Source organism: Argentina anserina, chromosome 1 (assembly GCF_933775445.1).
Source record: "Argentina anserina chromosome 1, drPotAnse1.1, whole genome shotgun sequence".
NCBI lineage: Eukaryota > Viridiplantae > Streptophyta > Magnoliopsida > Rosales > Rosaceae > Argentina > Argentina anserina.
The window spans coordinates 23,980,832-23,998,536 of NC_065872.1; the positions used below are offsets into that span (position 1 = coordinate 23,980,832).

A 17,705-nucleotide genomic window follows, 5' to 3' on the forward strand; every position below is an offset into this window, starting at 1 on the left:
GGACCAACCCAACGAGAATGTAATTTGCCAGGAAAAAGTTTAAGTCGAGAATGGAATAGAAAAACTTTTTGACCAACTACAAACTCTTTCCCACGAATCATCTTGTCATGATAAGCTCTCGTTTTCTCCTTGTAAATCCATGCAGCATCATAGGCGTCATTTCGTATCTCCTCAAGCTCATTGAGCTGCAATTTCCTATGAAGACCAGCTGCATCCTTGTCCATGTTGAATGTCTTCACCGCCCACCATGCTCTGTGCTCTAACTCCACTGGAAGGTGACATGCCTTCCCATACACCAATCTGAATGGTGACATCCCAATAGGCGTCTTGTACGTAGTTCTATAGGCCCATAATGCATCGTCTAATCGATCACTCCAATCCTTCCTTGTTAGACCTACAGTTTTCTCCAGAATTCCCTTGATCTCTCTGTTGGACACTTCTGCCATGCCACTTGTTTGAGGATGATATGGTGTCGAAACCTTGTGGGTTACTCCATACTTCTTAAGCAATGCCTCAATAGTCCGGTTGCAGAAATGAGAACCTCCATCACTTATCAAAACTCTTGGTACTCCAAACCTGCAAAATATGTTAGTTCTCAAGAAACCTGCAACCATTTTCGAATCATTAGTCCTGGTGGCCTTTGCTTCCACCCACTTCGACACATAATCAACAGCCAATAAGATATACAAGAAACCTCTAGATGAAGGAAATGGACCCATGAAATCAATGCCCCATACATCAAAAATTTCGACAATTATAATGGGGGATAAGGGCATTTGATCTCTCTTACCAATATTACCAGTCCGTTGACACCTATCACAAGAAACACAAAACAAATATGCATCCTTGAAAATAGAAGGCCAATAGAAACCACATTCCAACACCTTTAAAGCTATTCTACGAGGCCCAAAATGACCTCCACATGCCTCACTATGACAGAAGTTAAGAATCGACCTATGCTCATTCTCTGGGACACATCTCCTAATGACTTGATCACTACATTGTTTCCATAAATACTGTTCATCCCAAATATAGTATCTAGTCATTTTCTTCAATTTAGCCTTATTAGCATGCGAAAGTGTACTAGGAAAGTCCTTAGTAACTAAATAATTGACAATATCGGCATACCAAGGCACACTTACCTCAATCCCAAAGAGTTGCTCATCTGGGAAAGTCTCACGTAGTGGCTCTCTTTCCTCATCTCGCACGATCCTACTCAAATGATCAGCCACCACATTCTCACTTCCCTTCTTGTCTCGAATCTCAAGGTCAAACTCTTGAATCAATAGAATCCACCGGATCAATCTGGGCTTAGCATCCTTCTTTGTCATCAAAGACCTTAAGGCTGCATGGTCAGAATACACAACAACTTTAGAATGCAAAAGATATGATCGAAATTTTTCTAAAGCAAAGATTACAGCCAAAAGTTCTTTTTCCGTAGTCGAATAATTCATCTGGGCCTCATTAAGAGTCCTAGATGCATAGTAGATCACTACGGGCTTCTTTTCTCTTCTTTGGCCCAACACCGCCCTAACTGCATAATCCGAAGCATTGCACATCAATTCAAAGGACATGTTCCAATTCGGAGGACAAATGATGGGTGCACTAGTCAACAACTCCTTCAACTTCACAAACGCTTTCTCACATGCATCATCCCATATGAACGGCATATCTTTCTGCAATAGGGTACATATAGGTCTCGCCACCATGGAAAAATCCTTGATGAATCTCCTATAAAATCCTGCATGACCAAGGAAAGAACGAACCTCTCTCACAGTTGTGGGAGAGGGTAAGTGATGCACAATATCAACCTTAGCCTTGTCTACCTGAATACCCTTAGCAGATACAATATGTCCTAAAACTATCCCTTGATTAACCATGAAGTGGCATTTTTCTCAATTAAGCACAAGGTTAGTTTCTACACACCTTTTCAATATTAACTCTAAATTCTCTAAACATGCATCAAAGTCTTTACCATAAACACTAAAGTCATCCATAAAAACTTCAATGATATTTTCGATAAAATCAGAGAAAATAGCAAGCATACATCGCTGAAACGTACCTGGTGCGTTGCACAACCCAAAGGGCATGCGTCGCTAGGCAAAAGTGCCAAATAGACATGTAAATGTCGTCTTCTCTTGATCTTCCGGATGAATACATATCTGATTGTAGCCACTATACCCATCTAGAAAACAAAAGAACTCGTGCCCGGCTAATCTTTCCAACATCTGGTCCATGAACGGCAAAGGCATGTGATTCTTGCGTGTTGTAGCATTCAGCTTCCTATAATCAATGCACATCCTATGACCGGTCACCAATCTCTGGGGTACTAACTCATTCGCCTCATTTTTCACAACAGTCACCCCACTCTTCTTAGGCACAACTTGCACTGGCGAAATCCACCGACTGTCCGAGATGGGATAGATCACTCCACAGTCAAGCAGCTTGATCACCTCATCTTTCACAATTTTCATCATTGGTGGGTGCAATCTCCTTTGAGCATCACGTGTAGGCTTGGCGCCATCCTCTAATAGTATCCTATGAACACAAGTTGTAGGGCTAATTCCCTTGATATCTGCCAAAGTCCATCCAATAGCGGTCTTGTTCCTCTTAAGCACATCAATCAATCTAGCTTCTTGCTGCTCACTCAGCGTTGATGACACAATAACTGGTAGAGTATCATCCTTTCCAAGGTACACATACTTCAAATGATCTGGAAGCTCCTTCAAATCTAACTTTGGGGCCTGAACCACATATGGTAACAATTTGTTAGTGGAAATGGGAATTGACAAGAAAGAGGGATACCTTTTGAACGGTTAAGCTTCAAGCTCACAAAGAATTTCGAAAATCTTGGGCTCAAGATTAGCCCATTCCTCTCTTGGGACACGGTCCCCATGCTTGTCAAATCCGGCCCCTTGCTCCATAGCTAATTACTATGCTTCCAACGTTTCTGACATAACCTGTGCAATAGATTCAACAACATCAATAGCAAAGCACGAGTTACGGTCAGAAACTGGGTATTTCATAGCCTCAAAAACATTGAAGCTGATAACATCTCCATCAAATTCCATTGATAAACTCCCATTGGCCACATCGATGCATGTCCTAGCAGTTCTCATGAACGGTCTCCCCAAAAGCAGTGGAGTTGTCTCCAAGGGTGATACCTCCATGTCTAACACATAAAAATATGCAGGGAAAATAAGGTGACTGACCTGCACAAGGACATCCTCAACATACCCCTTAGGGTACTTGTTAGATCGATCAGCCAATTGAATAATCACGTTATCATTCTTTAAAGGTCCTAATCATAGTGATTGATAAACATTATATGGCATAACATTTATTGAAGCATCTAGATCAAGCATAACATTGTTAAATAACGTGTTACCAATTTTGCATGGGACAGAGAAACTTTCAGGGTCCTTCATCTTAGGGGTTGCTTCCTTTGGATGACAGCTGAAATTGTCTCATTCATCTTGACTACCTTATCTTCCCTAGTCTTTCTTCTTGAAGTGCAAAGCTCCTTTAGAAATTTCGCATACTTGGGGATTTGCTTGATGCACTCCAACAAAGGAAGGTTAACTTCCACCTTCCTAAAGACTTCCAACACCTCCTCATCAGATTTATCCTTTTTTCTCTTTGCAAACCTAGAAGGGAAAGGTACACACGAAATAGGGTTAGTTTTAACTAAACCACTTGAGTTAGCAATCATACCTTTGGGTGCATCATGGGGCGGCACCATCTCCTTTTTGGAGGTAGCTGGATCCTTCTCCAAATCCATCTTCATAGAATTTTCGTCACTTTCTTGCTCATGGGCCATATGGGTCTTTTTTGCAACATTTGGGCTCTCCTTTAGCTCAAAACCACTCCTTGTCATGATAGCTTGGGCTTGCTCATTTCTTGGGTTGGGTATGACACCACTAGGCAGCTTCCCTTGCTCAGAAAATCGGCCCATGAAGTCCGCTACCTGGCCCATATGCGTTTTCAGCTCCGCAATGTCCTTGCTATTTGCTTGTTGACCCACCACCAAAGTTTGAGTAACAGTGTTCAACTGACTTTGCCCAGTAGCTAAGGATTTCAACAACTCATCATAATTAGGAGTAGCAGCAACGTTTGGAGGTGGTACATTGAGTAGTGGAGCTTGTGGTCTAAACAAACCACCCGGACGAGGCCCAAATTGCATAGCATTCTGATGTGGCCTTAGTACATTTTCATTGTTGGACCATCGAAAGTTAGGATGATCACGTAGGCCAGGATTGTAGGTATTTGAATATGGGTTGTACCTCTGACCTCCTTGATAACCAAGGGCATTGACTTCTTCATACCCTCCACTAGATGCAACTTGAGGACACTGATCAGTAGGGTGCCCCTCCGTACATATCCCACACACTTGAGCTCCACTAGACTTCATGAAATGGGTCATCATCTTGGGCAACTTGTCTACCTTGTCCTCTAAAGCAGAGTTCGAACTGGAGTGAGTCTCATGCACCTGCCGTGTAGCACTTGCAGATGTCCCAAACTGTTGGTTGTTCTTGGCTCTCTTCTCCAAAAGATCTTTTGCCATTACATTGCTCTTGTCCAAGAACGATCCACCAGCAGCTGAATCAAGGAACTACCTTTCCATTTGTAGAAGGCCTTCATAAAAGTATTGAAGGAGTAGACCTTCCCTAATGCCATGAGCTGGACATGATGCTATAAGAGACCTGAATCTCTCATAGTAGTTGTAAAACGACTCATCTGGGCCTTGCTTGATTCCAGTGATCTGCTTCCTTATATGAGTAACTCTTGAAGATGGGAAGTATTTGGATAGAAATTCGTTCACCATGGTGGTCCAAGAAGTGATCCTACCAGCTGGCACCTCAAATAACCATTTCTGAGCACGGTCCTCTAATGAGTAAGGAAATGCTCGCATCTTCACAATCTGAATGTCTGCTCCTCTTGGGCACATAGTCTCACAGTTGAATTGGAACAGAGTGAGATGTTGATTAGGATCCTCACCAGAAAGACCATGAAACTTGGGTAAATGGTGTAGAAACCCACTCTTCAAAACGAAATCACTAGTCTTGCCCTCCTCTGGAACAAGATATGCAATGTTAGAGGGCGCTGTCCCACCAACTGCTCATTCAACTTGACCATTTTGTTCTCTAATTGATGCCATTACTTCTTCTTGATTTTCAGGTTTTGAATCGGGTAGATCGAAATTCAACTGGGCCAATGGAAATTGGCTTGTCAACAATTCCAACTCCGGATCCTCAAAAAACAAAGGATTGAGCCCACTACAACTTGATGCACTTGGAAATGGCGAAATGGACCCAAACTCTTTCTCTTCGTGAAATGAATATGATTCAATGGATACGTTATCAAATTGAGATGGAGGCTGAATTCTTTTCAGGCGTGCACTAATCTCTTCGGACCAACCAGTAATCTTGGACATTCATTAGCCTGAAAAGAACACATATATATTAGATCTCTACGACATATGAAATACAAGTATAAGTAAATATAAACTTTTTCTTTCTTTTAATTACAAAAACGTAACTCTTCTTTAAATCAATGTTAAATTTCGTTTTCTTTGTTTCTTTTCTTCTATATTTCGAAAATTACATGTGTAGGAGTATAACTAAGTCTAATTGAGTTTATTCACACACAATCCTAACTTTTAAGTTACGTGGAGCAGAGGAGCTAACTGTGCAATGGACTAAAACAGCCCAAGGTAAGGGTCTTGCTTTATCCGATATACCTTAAAAATTAAAACATCATTTTCTTTTGAAACTATATACATCTATTTATACAAAATTATCTTCTAAGTTATAAAGTGAGGTGGACGTGCGGCCTAAGTATGTCATCTAGACACAAACTCATTCATTTGTTTCAGAAGGCTTGATAGCTAGAATCAGAGATAGTCACAAGGCAGGACTCATTTGTTAGACACCACGAGGGCCACAACCTCGAAAGGTTGCTTTCCCAATCGACTCCATCACCGAGATGTATGTCAGTCTATGGGCTTCTGAGATCCAATTTTGTAAACCTTGAACCAGGGTAATGAAAATAGCATAGCCCCTTACTCAGCTCGGAACAACTTTGTGTGTTAGACTGGCCCCAAAGTGTTAATAAAAGCCGCCCTCAACCCCAAGTGACCTTTGCAAGGTACAAATGGAGGGTTAAGGCTAATATTAACAAAATGGACTTTACCTATTCCGTTCACCTTATAACTTACAATAAACCTGGCATAAATAAACATTTAGCTTCCCTAAAAAAAAATTACTATGTGTAACAAATTTCCTATAGGCATACTACTACAACAATATAACAAATAACAACTTTACACACACAAATATATATTTTTTTCGAATCCTTCGAATTACTGTTCACAGGAACCAAATTTCCGATTACTATTCACAGACTCATATAAACCAATATACACTTATACAATTCACAATATAACATAAGATTAACACTTCAAAGCATTGAGAATTAATCAATTCCCCGGCAGCGGCGCCAAAATGATAAAGCGTTTTGTTAGAACGTCTATAAAATACCCTGAAAAACATCATCGTTAGTATAGAATAAGCAGGGATCGTTCAGTCCGGGAAATCAAAAGGGCCTCAAAACTTATCATGTTAATGGGGGGATTTGATTTGGATTCTAAAACTACAACTTAAAATAAATCCTAAATTACTTTTATACAATTGATCAACCATTCATCACATAACCAAAACACGAATTTCACTCAAGAAACATGTATAACACGTATAGAATAACATATAGGCAGCAACTTATTTCGATTATATCTAAGTCCATTTCAATTCCAATTCTAATTAGAGTCCGAAGTGGTTCATCTAATCGTTAAGACTTCTTAGTTATTTAGAATCAACGAAGCGTTCAATCCTAAACATATGCTAAAGAGAGTTTAACATAACGAAGCGTAATAGTTAAACACAAAGTAGCATATAAGCACATTAAGTCGAATTGGAGACATGTAAGCAAGCATGGCGTCACTCATCTTGATTAAGCATGCAAATTTCTAGAACTATCACAACCCTAAACAAGTATCAATAGTTGAAACACAAAGCGCATATTCAATCAAAGAACATTTTGGTGAATGAAATCGCAACCTTAGGAGAACCATGGCCTTGGCTTCCTCAAGCATTGATTTAGATGCACAAGTTCAAGGAATTAATTGAAATAAAACCTAAAATTATTTCGAAACCTACTGCCCCTATGTCATTATACACAGCAAACATACAAATCTCATGAATTCATACAATCAAAACATAAAACCAAAGAAGTCTGAATTTATGTTCTTCATATATAAAACCGAAAATCACATCTAAGAATTCATACAATGAAATCGAAAATTGCAGAAAACCAAAAGAAAAATTACAAGCCATGGATGAATCACACTTTAGAAACCTTCTAGGATTCGGCAAGAATGGATTCGATTTGGGAGAGGAGGAAGATGAGCATGGTTTGGTGATGATGGATGAAGGTTTCTGGCTTGAATTTTCTGGATGTGTTTTTGAGCACGGGGTGTGACATCAAATTAATGTCGATATTTGGATTGTATGAGTTGATTTAAGAAATTCAAAATCACATAATAGTAAACAAATGTACGTCATTTCTAATTCTTCTCCTTCTTCTTCATCTTGTTACAACATAGTCACATAAAATAGTGTAACAGTGAGTGTGACAGGTGGTGTAATAGCGGGTGTGACATCTACTGTGATATGTAGTGTAACAGCGGATGTGACATCTAGTGTGATAGGTAGTGTAACAACGTATGTGACAGTAAGTGTGCTAGCAGGTGTGACAACGAGTGTGAAAGATAGTGTGAAAGTGGGTGTGACATGAGTGTGATAGGTAGTGTGACAACATGTGTGACAGTTAGTGTGTCAGGTAATGTGACAGTGGGTGTGATAGGTAGTGTGACAGCAGGTGTGATAGGTAGTGTGACATACCGAGAGAAAATTTCTAAAAATGTAAAATGATGTTAAAATTCAAAAGAGATTGGTATGACTGCTCCGAATGACAAGAATTAGCAAACCTTGAGCTCCGCTTTCGCCGGAATTATTTGGAGCACCGCCATCAACGGAGGCAACCTCTTGCGAGGGTTGTTGCGTCTTCTACGGTGGTCGATTCAGAGTGGGTAGGGTATCAAATGAAAGAGAGATACATATTTCCAACGGTACTAACTACTCTGAAATCCATCACCGGACGGCAAAGTTATAGCCGAAATTAGAAAAATAAGAAGAAGAAAAAGAGTGAAAAATGACAAAATAGTCCGAAAAATATTTAAAAAGTGACTTTTTCTAATGTTGTTTGGCTTGTTAACTATAATTTAATTTCTAATCAATTGAGATGATATTTTTATAATTGGGAAATAAGTAGTGATTTTTTTCTAATTGAAGATGGGAGATGATACATTTTTCTAATTTATAAATAATGATATGTAGCTTAAAGTTAGACCCACACAATTGATATACAATCAGTCGTGGGTGGGTTAAATAGAGGGGTGGTCGGTAAATTTATGACATATTGCATTACTCTTGCCTGGTTGAAACTTTGCAAAGCAAAAACCGAAGTGTAGTCGAAGGATACACGAGGACACCACATTAAGCCACTAATTTACTACAAATGTGTGACATATGCTAGGGACTTTCCCCCTTATTGATAACTCAAAATCAAAATTCATGTAAACGACGGATATCAATGCACTTCACATATTTAACATTGCAATATGACAGTTCATGCCAATCTGATAGAACAACCAAACCTGCTACTATACATTATCTCTGAAAAATGTTAATACGACTTTCAAATTAATAATAAAAATTTATGTAAGACTAGAGTCGCCATTACATACCATTTCATACTCATTTACATGCTGATACACGAAGTTACACAACAATACATAAGATAGGACAACTCATTAATCAAGTTCCTCATCACTTATTTTGCAGGCTGATGATCTAACATAATGCGGGTGTAGGAGGGTGCTTTCCGGGCCTATAGCCTTTATTTTGGAAAATTAGGGAATGTTTACGTATATATTTCTTTGTAAAGATCATTATAAGTCTTAAAAGTAGAGAGGGCAAGTGGCGACACTATAGAAGCTCCATAGTTGGAAATGTAAAAAATTAATTTCATCAAATATTTTATTACTTCTTCAACAAGGAAAGAAAAAAAACGTTATATGGAATAAAATGGCGTTATTAACGCCCACCAGTTTATTTTCCATTTGAAGAGCTTCATTATGGTCAATGAGAATTATGATCAAGAACTTCATTATCCCTAAACCTAAAACTAGGATTTATACGAATTAATTTAGGATTAATTTTACTAAAATGAATAATATTCTCAAAAGAAAACGTTAAATCTTCCTCAATCAGCATTTAATTAATAGGGACGATCCAGATGAGCATCATTAGTGTTAATTTGTGATTAAAATTGAGGATCTCGTTTCCAGAAATGAATAATTTTCTCAAAAGAAAGAGGAAGGTTGAAGGGGAATTTTGGCCAAACTTTGGTTTAAGGTTTTGGGAGCTTCTAATCATACTTTCAAAAACGGTATTTAGACTTTTTTACTCAGTAGATCTCCAGTTTGCTTTTATAGATACATAAAATACTATTTAGACCTCCAAAGTTTTCCTAAAATGCCCATTATCTAATTTGATATATCAAATCAGACTACTATCTATTAATTTATTTCCTACTCTATTTCGAATTCATTTATTATATACAACTCGAAAAATACATAATAATCACACAAATTATCTTCTTGAATTAATTTGATTACTTTTCAACGCGTTTTCTAAATTCATAATAAATTAGTAAACTATATTTTTCATTCATTGATAGTAACATCAACGAATATGAAATATTTTAACCTCTAATTAACAAGGTTTGTTCATCAACATATATGAAATATTCTAACCTCTAATGAACAAGTTTTATTTTTTTATAGCTCAAATCAAAGTTTATGAGAAATTCTATATAGTTATATAGTTTATACATTAAATCGTTCACATTCGATTTGATGTTTATTAACTTCATTAAATTTTTGACTAATAATGTTTATCAAAAAAGAAGGTAATCAATTAAATCATTTAATGTAATTAGATATCCATTTTGGATTGTCTAGCGATAAATATAAGGGCTTGTTATAAAAAGTCCATTTAAACACCTTAATTTATAATAAAAAACTCAAGCAAGTTTTTAAAATTATAAAAACGTCAGATGGTAGAAAAGCTTAAAGTATTGCCCATATATTTCTCATAAATGATAATTTGTGCCATTTAATTTGACTAGATTAGATCGCTATTCGATCTGAGCCTTCACTGTAGCTTTCTCGTCGACGACTCGACGCTTCGAGGATTCACCAGCACGCCTCGCTGAGGCGGTTGTCGGAGGAGAAGGGAAGGTTGGAGACGCAGTGGTTGTGGCCCTCAAAGGTCTGGGAAAGAGTGATGGTGGGGAGGAGTTGTCATCGGAGAAGGAAAGGGAGAGGCAAAGAGGGACAAGTGGAGGCGGAGCATGTTGGTGTACGACGTCGTTCAAATCATGTTGACGGTGCAAAAGGGAGGCATCAGTGGGAGCAAAAATGATGACGACGTCGGCTACTGTCGCATCAAAGTTTCTAAACCAATAAAAGTTTATGCCTGTGTTTTGTCGTTGTATTTGTGGTTGATTGTTTTAAAATGGAGTAGAGGAATAGTAGTTGGAGTTGGATTGTCGTAAGTGAACGTTCCCAATACAAAGAACACCAACCGCAAGAGCAAGGAGTGCAAGAAGAACACACCTTGCACAAGGTTACGTAGTACGAGAAGGGTAAGGATAGTTTGGCTGCTCAGGGTAAGCGTCGTTATGATCGCAAATAATCTGGATATGGTGGTCAGACCAAACTAGTCTTTCACAAGAAGATAGTGTGACAGTGGTTGTGACAGCAGGTGTGACAGTGGTTGTGACAACATGTGTGACAGTGATTGTGACAACAGGTGTGACAAGTAGTGTGATAGTGTTTGTGACAACATGTGTGACAACGGGTGTGACAGTTAATGTGACAAGAGGTGTGACAACGTACGTTAATTCTAGTCATTCTTCTTCTTCTTTTTACAACATAGTCACATAAAACAGTGTGACAACGGCTGTGACAGGTAGTGTGACAGAAAGTGTGATTGTGACAGTGGTTGTGATAGGTAGTGAGACATTGGTTGTGACATGTATATAGAGTGTGATAGGGTTTGTGACATGTAGTGTGATATTGGTTGTGACAGGGGTTGTGACAGAGGTTGTGACAAAGGTTGTGACAGGGGTTGTGACAGGAGTTGTTACAAAGGGTCTGATAGTGGTTGTGACAGGTAGTGTGATAGAAGTTGTGACAAAGGTTGTGACAGAGGTTGTGACATGGGTTGTGATAGGTAGTGTGACAGGGGCAATGTGTGTGACAGTGGCTGTGACAGTAGGTGTGACAGTGCGTGTGACAGATAGTGTAATAGGTAGTGTGATGGTGGTTGTGACTAGTGTGACATAGGTTGTGACTAGTGTGACATAGGTTGTGACAGTGGGTGTGACAGTTAGTGTAAATAGATAGTGTGACAGCTTCTGTGACAGTGAGTGTGATAGCGGTTGTGACAGTTAGTGTAAGAGGTAGTGTGACATTGGTTGTGACAGAAAGTGTGACATGCCGAGAAAACATGTGGAAATATGCAAAATTTTGTTAAAATTCAAATGAGATTGGTATAAGTATGCTCAGAATGAAGAAAATAGCTAGCATTAGGGAATCATGAGTTTCGGTTTCGCCATAAATGCTTGGAGTACCGCCATCGATGGCGGCAACTATTTGCGATGGCTATTGCGCTTTCTACGGTTGGTCGATTCGGAGTGGGTAGTATGTCAAATGAAAGAGGGGAGCAAGATCTTTCTAACGGTACCAATTTCGTCAAAATCTATCGCCGGACGGGAAAGTTATGGCCGAAATTAGAAAAAGAAGGGAAAAAAAGTGAGAAAGGGCAAAACAGTCCAGAAAATATTTTTTAAGTGACTTTTTCTAATTTTGTTGATTTTTTTCTAATTTCCACTTAAATGTGCTGAATTTTTTATAATTAATTCATAAATAGTGACATTTTTCTAATATAAGTTGGGAGATGATACATTTTTATAATTTTCCCTAAATATAAAAAATAATTATCTACATTTGTATTTTATAATAGATAAGTAAATAATTATTTCTTTTCTTATATTTTTATTGTTATATGTTTTTTAATAATGCTGTTTTGAGAGGTATGAATAGAAACTCAATATTTAGATGATATACTGTTTCCTCTATTTATGGTCCAAACCCTATACAAAACAACAAAGAGACTAGTATATTCCTCTGGAATTGCTACGAGATAGGACATGCATGGATATGATCAAAACCTTCAAATAGTTTTCATCGAAGAATAACACATTCAAATAGTTGATGGAGAAGAAGACCTTCAAATAGTACTGGCGCCTCTACCTCGTACGTACCCGATTCCTGTGAGCCTGAGGGCAGTATAACACAGTAAATCCACGATGGTCGTAGAGAGGACGAAGTTAATTCCCAGGACACTGTTAACACCACCCATGAATGGATGATGAATGGATGAGGTGATCTCCAGCTTAATCTCATCTTGCTCCAGTCACTGGACCGGTGACCGAAGACCTGGAAAACCCGGTAGGTAGACAGACCGGCCCGGTAACCCCTCTGCTTGCACACATTCCCACATCGAGAGAAGGGCCAGAGACATTCCCCAATGCACCTATAAATAGGTTGTCTAAACTACCTAGAAAAGGTAACGTATTCCTAAGTCCTTAACTCTCGAACTTATTTCGCACCGGATACTAACTTAAGTTTCGAAGAGTCAAAGGCCAGGCACCGTTGGCCTTTTTACTTTGACTTGTGTTGTGTGCAGGTCGCACTGAGCTGACACACCGAAATACAAGGCTACGAGAAACTCGATCCCCAATATTTAACTCCCGTAACAACACTATCGATAAGTCTAAGACGAGCACCAGAACACAACCCAGACAGAGAAGCCGAATAACATGAAGAAGAAGAAGAAGATCATCAAAAACGGACCTGTAAAAGAAAATCAGACTGTTGATGAGGAGCAAGTGACCCCGAAAGCCAAGAGAGTGAAAGTGGCTACTTCATCGACTCCATCTCTCGAGCTAGAAGAAGAGCTCAAGCCTAATGTTAAACCACGATCATCTTCTGGTTCCGGGATAACCTGGAGCAAGGAAGATGAGCTTACTATATATATTGCGGGGCCTTATAACTTATAAGAAAGAGAAGGGGGAGTACAATAGCAGCGAATTCTATGAAGACATTAAGAGTGACCTGAGCCAGGGTACTTTGTATCAGGTCCAGGAGAAAGTTAGATCATTTCGAAGAAAATATGGAAGTGGAAGGCAATCCCATGAGATGAAGGTACGTGTTCAACTTGTCCAGAATGTATTGGGTACGTACGTACATCGCCATCTGTTCTAATCATATGTTATACGTACGTAGTTCACTCATTAAGTAACTTGTTTGCTAATTAGCAGGGTGAGCTTGATGCTGCTGATAAGGACAAGGAGAAGGAGGAGGAGGATGATGAAACAGTAGCAGTGCCGGTCGTGGACGTCGAGAAGATGAACGACGGTGACAATGAGAGCAAGTCAGAGATTGTTGCAGTTCTGCGTCGTGGTTTGCTAGAGAATTTTCAAAGAGAAGGGGTTGATCCCAATTGGGCTGAGGAGCAGGATATGAAGGACATGAGAACAAGTACGAGGCATACAAAATTGCTGAGGCCAAATCTGATTTGGCCAAAGCTATTTTTAACAAACGTTTCTACAGCTGCGCAAGTAAAGATCACCGGACATTTGGTTATCATAATGACTCCCAGATAGCTAGCTGCTGTCTGATAATGGTTTTACATGAGGATAAATTTCTTTTATGTTCACTGCTTTTGTTTTGGCAACTTGTTTCTTGTTCTAGAATTATATACATTATTTATAGGTACTTGAACACACAATTATGAATTTATGATACAAGGATGTTAAAATATTTCAAAGTCTTCCAGTTCCATAAGCTCATTTCAATAAAAGCATCAAAAAAATTCAAGACTGAAACTAACATCCAAACCACAAAGCACCAATTGATACAATCTGGGCTCTCAGCCCCTACAGAGTTCAACATAATAAAATGGGAAACTTTCCTTGGAATCTTTTACCACTATCTTGACTTATTGTAGAAATGAAACTTGGTTATTCATTTGCAAAAGCCAGCTACGTTTTAAGACCGTCGCTCACTTTTGTCTTCCCACCATTCCAGGAATTTAGTTTGTGCAGCCAAGGTGTCGAGCTTGTACATTTGAAGCGAATGGTTTGCAATTTCCTGTCCGAATGTCCAACCAACAAGACCTCCAAACACAAAGGCCAGTCCAGAACCTGTCACATACAATAAATAAGCTTCAGAAACTTAAAAAAAAAAAATTCCCATCCTCAGTGATAAACTTTTCATGTACCATCCAGAAGGGCCTATTTCCAATAATTATGCTCATGGTTTAATCATTGAAAATTACAAGTTTTGGTCCATACATAAATATACCTCAGTCACCAACTACAGACTCTAGAAGAGGTTAATATTTACCAAGCAATGTTAACTTACATCTTTATAACTTAGACACATCCAAACTTCCAATCAATTTAATGCATCAACTACAGCCCTTTGACACATATGAGTAGTTGGAAATTAACACAGCCAACTATTGTTCCAACTCCTTGGAATCTTGAACACTTGACTATTAAATTGGCTCACAACTATTAAAGGAACAAAATTCCCTTACACTAATCATGCATATGTTAAATATACATTAAGTTATATGTGGTTATTATAATGGAAGGAAATAGTAGAACCTTGAGTGTTCTAGAAGAATATCCGAGTTTACTTTTTATATTTCCACAACTTCAAATTCCACCGAGGTATAAGACTGAAGAAAAATCAGAATGAAAGAAAATGAACAACACACAACTTCAAATTCCACCGAGGTACAAGGGACCTATGTAGTAATTAATATGACAAACAACATGTTTACACATATTACAGTAATGTATTTCAACCTCAGGAGTCCATGTTGGCAATTTTAATAGCCAATGCATAAGCACAAGAAATTTTTACAAGGAAATATGGATTAACGCTTCTTTTTTTTTTTTTTTTTGCTGTGAGGCTGTATTCCAATATTTGAAATCTAATGATGTCATGTTACCAGAGGTAGAACAGGTAGAATAACACGACACACAATTGATATCCTTCTCAATCAGTGAAAGCACCCACTGTGTTCATATCAAATCCACATAAAGCTAGATACATGTAAATAGATGCATCCCAATTCCATACCTTTTCTTATGTTCTTGTTCAAACAGAAAAATACGTCAACAAAAAAGACACCGAAAAGAAGAGGAGGTAGAATACCATGCAAACTCTTTGAGTATTTCCATGCAAATCCAGCACTTGATACAGCTCCAACAAGACTTCCTGTAGCAGAAAACTTCGCTGCTTCCCTGGCAGTCTTCAGCTGAAATTCAAACCAAGGTTGCTTGAACATCAGACATATGCTCAAGCTGTGAACTCAAACTTTCACTTACTGGACAACATATCAAGACGAATCTATGAACTCAAAATGAAATCCAACCAATACCTTCGGAAAGAAGAGAAAAAAAACACTATCATCCAGACACAAGACATATGCGCAGGCCACTCCCCCGTACAGTCAAACAACATGTACGGACTCAGAACTCAATATTGAAATCACGAACCAGATTTCAATTATACCCAAATAAACATATCAAAACAGAAAAGGCAAAAACCCAAGGATGATCACAATCATATATAACTTCAACAACAAATTACAAGAAGGAGAAAGGGATTACCGCGGGGCCATGAACCAAATCAGTAGCAATAAAGGCTTCAACATCAGCACCAGACCAAGAAGGAAGAGGCTTGTCACGGTTGACGAACTTGGCATAGTGGTCTAGGAAGGACAGCTTCTCACCCATGAACTCCTTAAATCCCATAATAATACAAAGATGTAACTGCAAAAGGAAAATCGACAGATAAATAAAATGCAATGACAATATAAACTCTTTAATCACTGACCAATGGTCAAATTCAACATCACTTTAATCCTGATTTTGTATTTGACCCAGTAACCCAGTTCAATGAAGTAGAGACTATACAAATATTAAACTAGAAAAAAAAAACCAAAAACAAAACTATGCAGTACAATATTACTAAAACAATAATCAACTCTTTAATCATTAAATCATGGTCAAAGTAGACGTTATACAGAGAAATGACATTGATGAACGAAAAAGATAAAGATCAAGAGAATAAGAATGCGAGCATCCATCTGCGCAGGCCAAGCCATATAAAAAAGTAAAGCGTATTGGAATCGAGCAATAATTGAGACTAGACAAAATGCCCGTGCGCTTCCGCGGTGAAGCTTTACTAGCCCTGGTGCTGATTATTTCATTGAAATGTTGTATGTATGAATTTGTGTTCTAGAATTTTAATGGCTTTAGAACTTGGATGCCCTCTGTTAAGATAAAAAGGGTTGTTCGCTTTATGTTAAAAGGGTTTAGATATTATAGTGATTGACTCCCCTGTCCAGTTTAAACTCTTTGCAAGGCAGACATGGTAGCTAATCAAAAATTATTTCGTTTGAAATATCCATATGGTAGCTGCACCATTGCTGTATAATTACTACAAAAAAGAGACTAAAAGTCTATAGTTCCTTTGTAGCCTCAGCGTTCTATCACTTATATGGATATTCTGTTACCCAAAAAGAATACAGTACTCCATCTCAAATTACAACTTCGAAAGTTTTCGAATCTTCAACTCATGCCCTCTGTTGGGAAGAAGGCATGAGCACCAAGTTAAAGAGGGGAAATAAGAACAGTAGAAGGTGAGTAATTTAAGCATAAAAGAAGCAAACATGTTTATGTGATTATATGAACAGAAAAAGGAGAACTCTTCAGTTCGGCCTCTGCTTTGGTATTGATGAACACATTCCAAAATTTTACAACAGATTTGGAAAATTCAGATGCATAACTCAATATAAAGGGATCGACGACTCCCAAATTGGGCATATGCTGTCTCATCGTAAACTAACGCAGTCAAAAACAATAAAATCGAGCAAGGAAACCCAATAGAATCAAATTCTTCATATTTGAGTCGTCGCTTAGTTTTGAGATTGGTTACAAATCAACAGTCTGAGGTATTTCTCAGAATTTTAGTTGAATAAAAAACACGACATGATCAGACAAACGGGTTTCGAAGACTTACCAAGTACAACTCCTTTGTGGTTTGTATATGCAACTGCTCTCCAGCCGCCTCGTGATCGGAATTCTTAAGAACAGAGTCTTCTTCAATTCTTTCTTATAAAGTTTGAGAAATGAACCAAAGTACCAAACCACGCAAACATGAGGTAAATCAATAAATTCTTACTAGTTACTATCACCACTCACTACCCACCATAAATGTTTTTTAGTTGAATAAAAACTAATGTATTTTAATTTGTGTTATGACTTGTGAGTATTTGATAAAAAGAAAAAGTTGGGTTATGAGTTAGAACTCACCAACTCCACCTATAAAAATGAGACTGGTGCTGCTAAACCAAATGGTTTGGGCACTCACGACC

General features: G+C 38.2%; 1 protein-coding gene across 1 annotated transcript; it reads right to left on the bottom strand.

Annotated features, from left to right (window-relative positions):
• Positions 1–14,027: 14,027 nt before the first annotated feature.
• Positions 14,028–17,493, bottom strand: LOC126795264 (succinate dehydrogenase subunit 6, mitochondrial-like). Its single transcript, XM_050522108.1, has 4 exons — positions 17,351–17,493; positions 15,937–16,098; positions 15,479–15,581; positions 14,028–14,454 (listed from the first exon to the last, which is right to left on the bottom strand). Exons 2-4 carry the CDS (start codon positions 16,078–16,080, stop codon positions 14,300–14,302), a joined length of 402 nt encoding a protein of 133 aa, XP_050378065.1. The 5' UTR covers positions 16,081–16,098; positions 17,351–17,493; the 3' UTR covers positions 14,028–14,299.
• Between the last annotated feature and the right edge of the window lie 212 nt (positions 17,494–17,705).

What these genes read in the sequence shown, in the direction of transcription:
- LOC126795264 (XM_050522108.1), bottom strand. Translation starts at nt 16,080, where the DNA reads ATGGGATTTAAGGAGTTCATGGGTGAGAAGCTGTCCTTCCTAGACCAC. An exon ending in ATTTGGTTCATGGCCCCGCG is followed by an intron (nt 15,582 to 15,936) that starts GTAATCCCTTTC and finishes TTTGAATTTCAG; the next exon opens with CTGAAGACTGCCAGGGAAGC. An exon ending in ATACTCAAAGAGTTTGCATG is followed by an intron (nt 14,455 to 15,478) that starts GTATTCTACCTC and finishes TGTATGTGACAG; the next exon opens with GTTCTGGACTGGCCTTTGTG.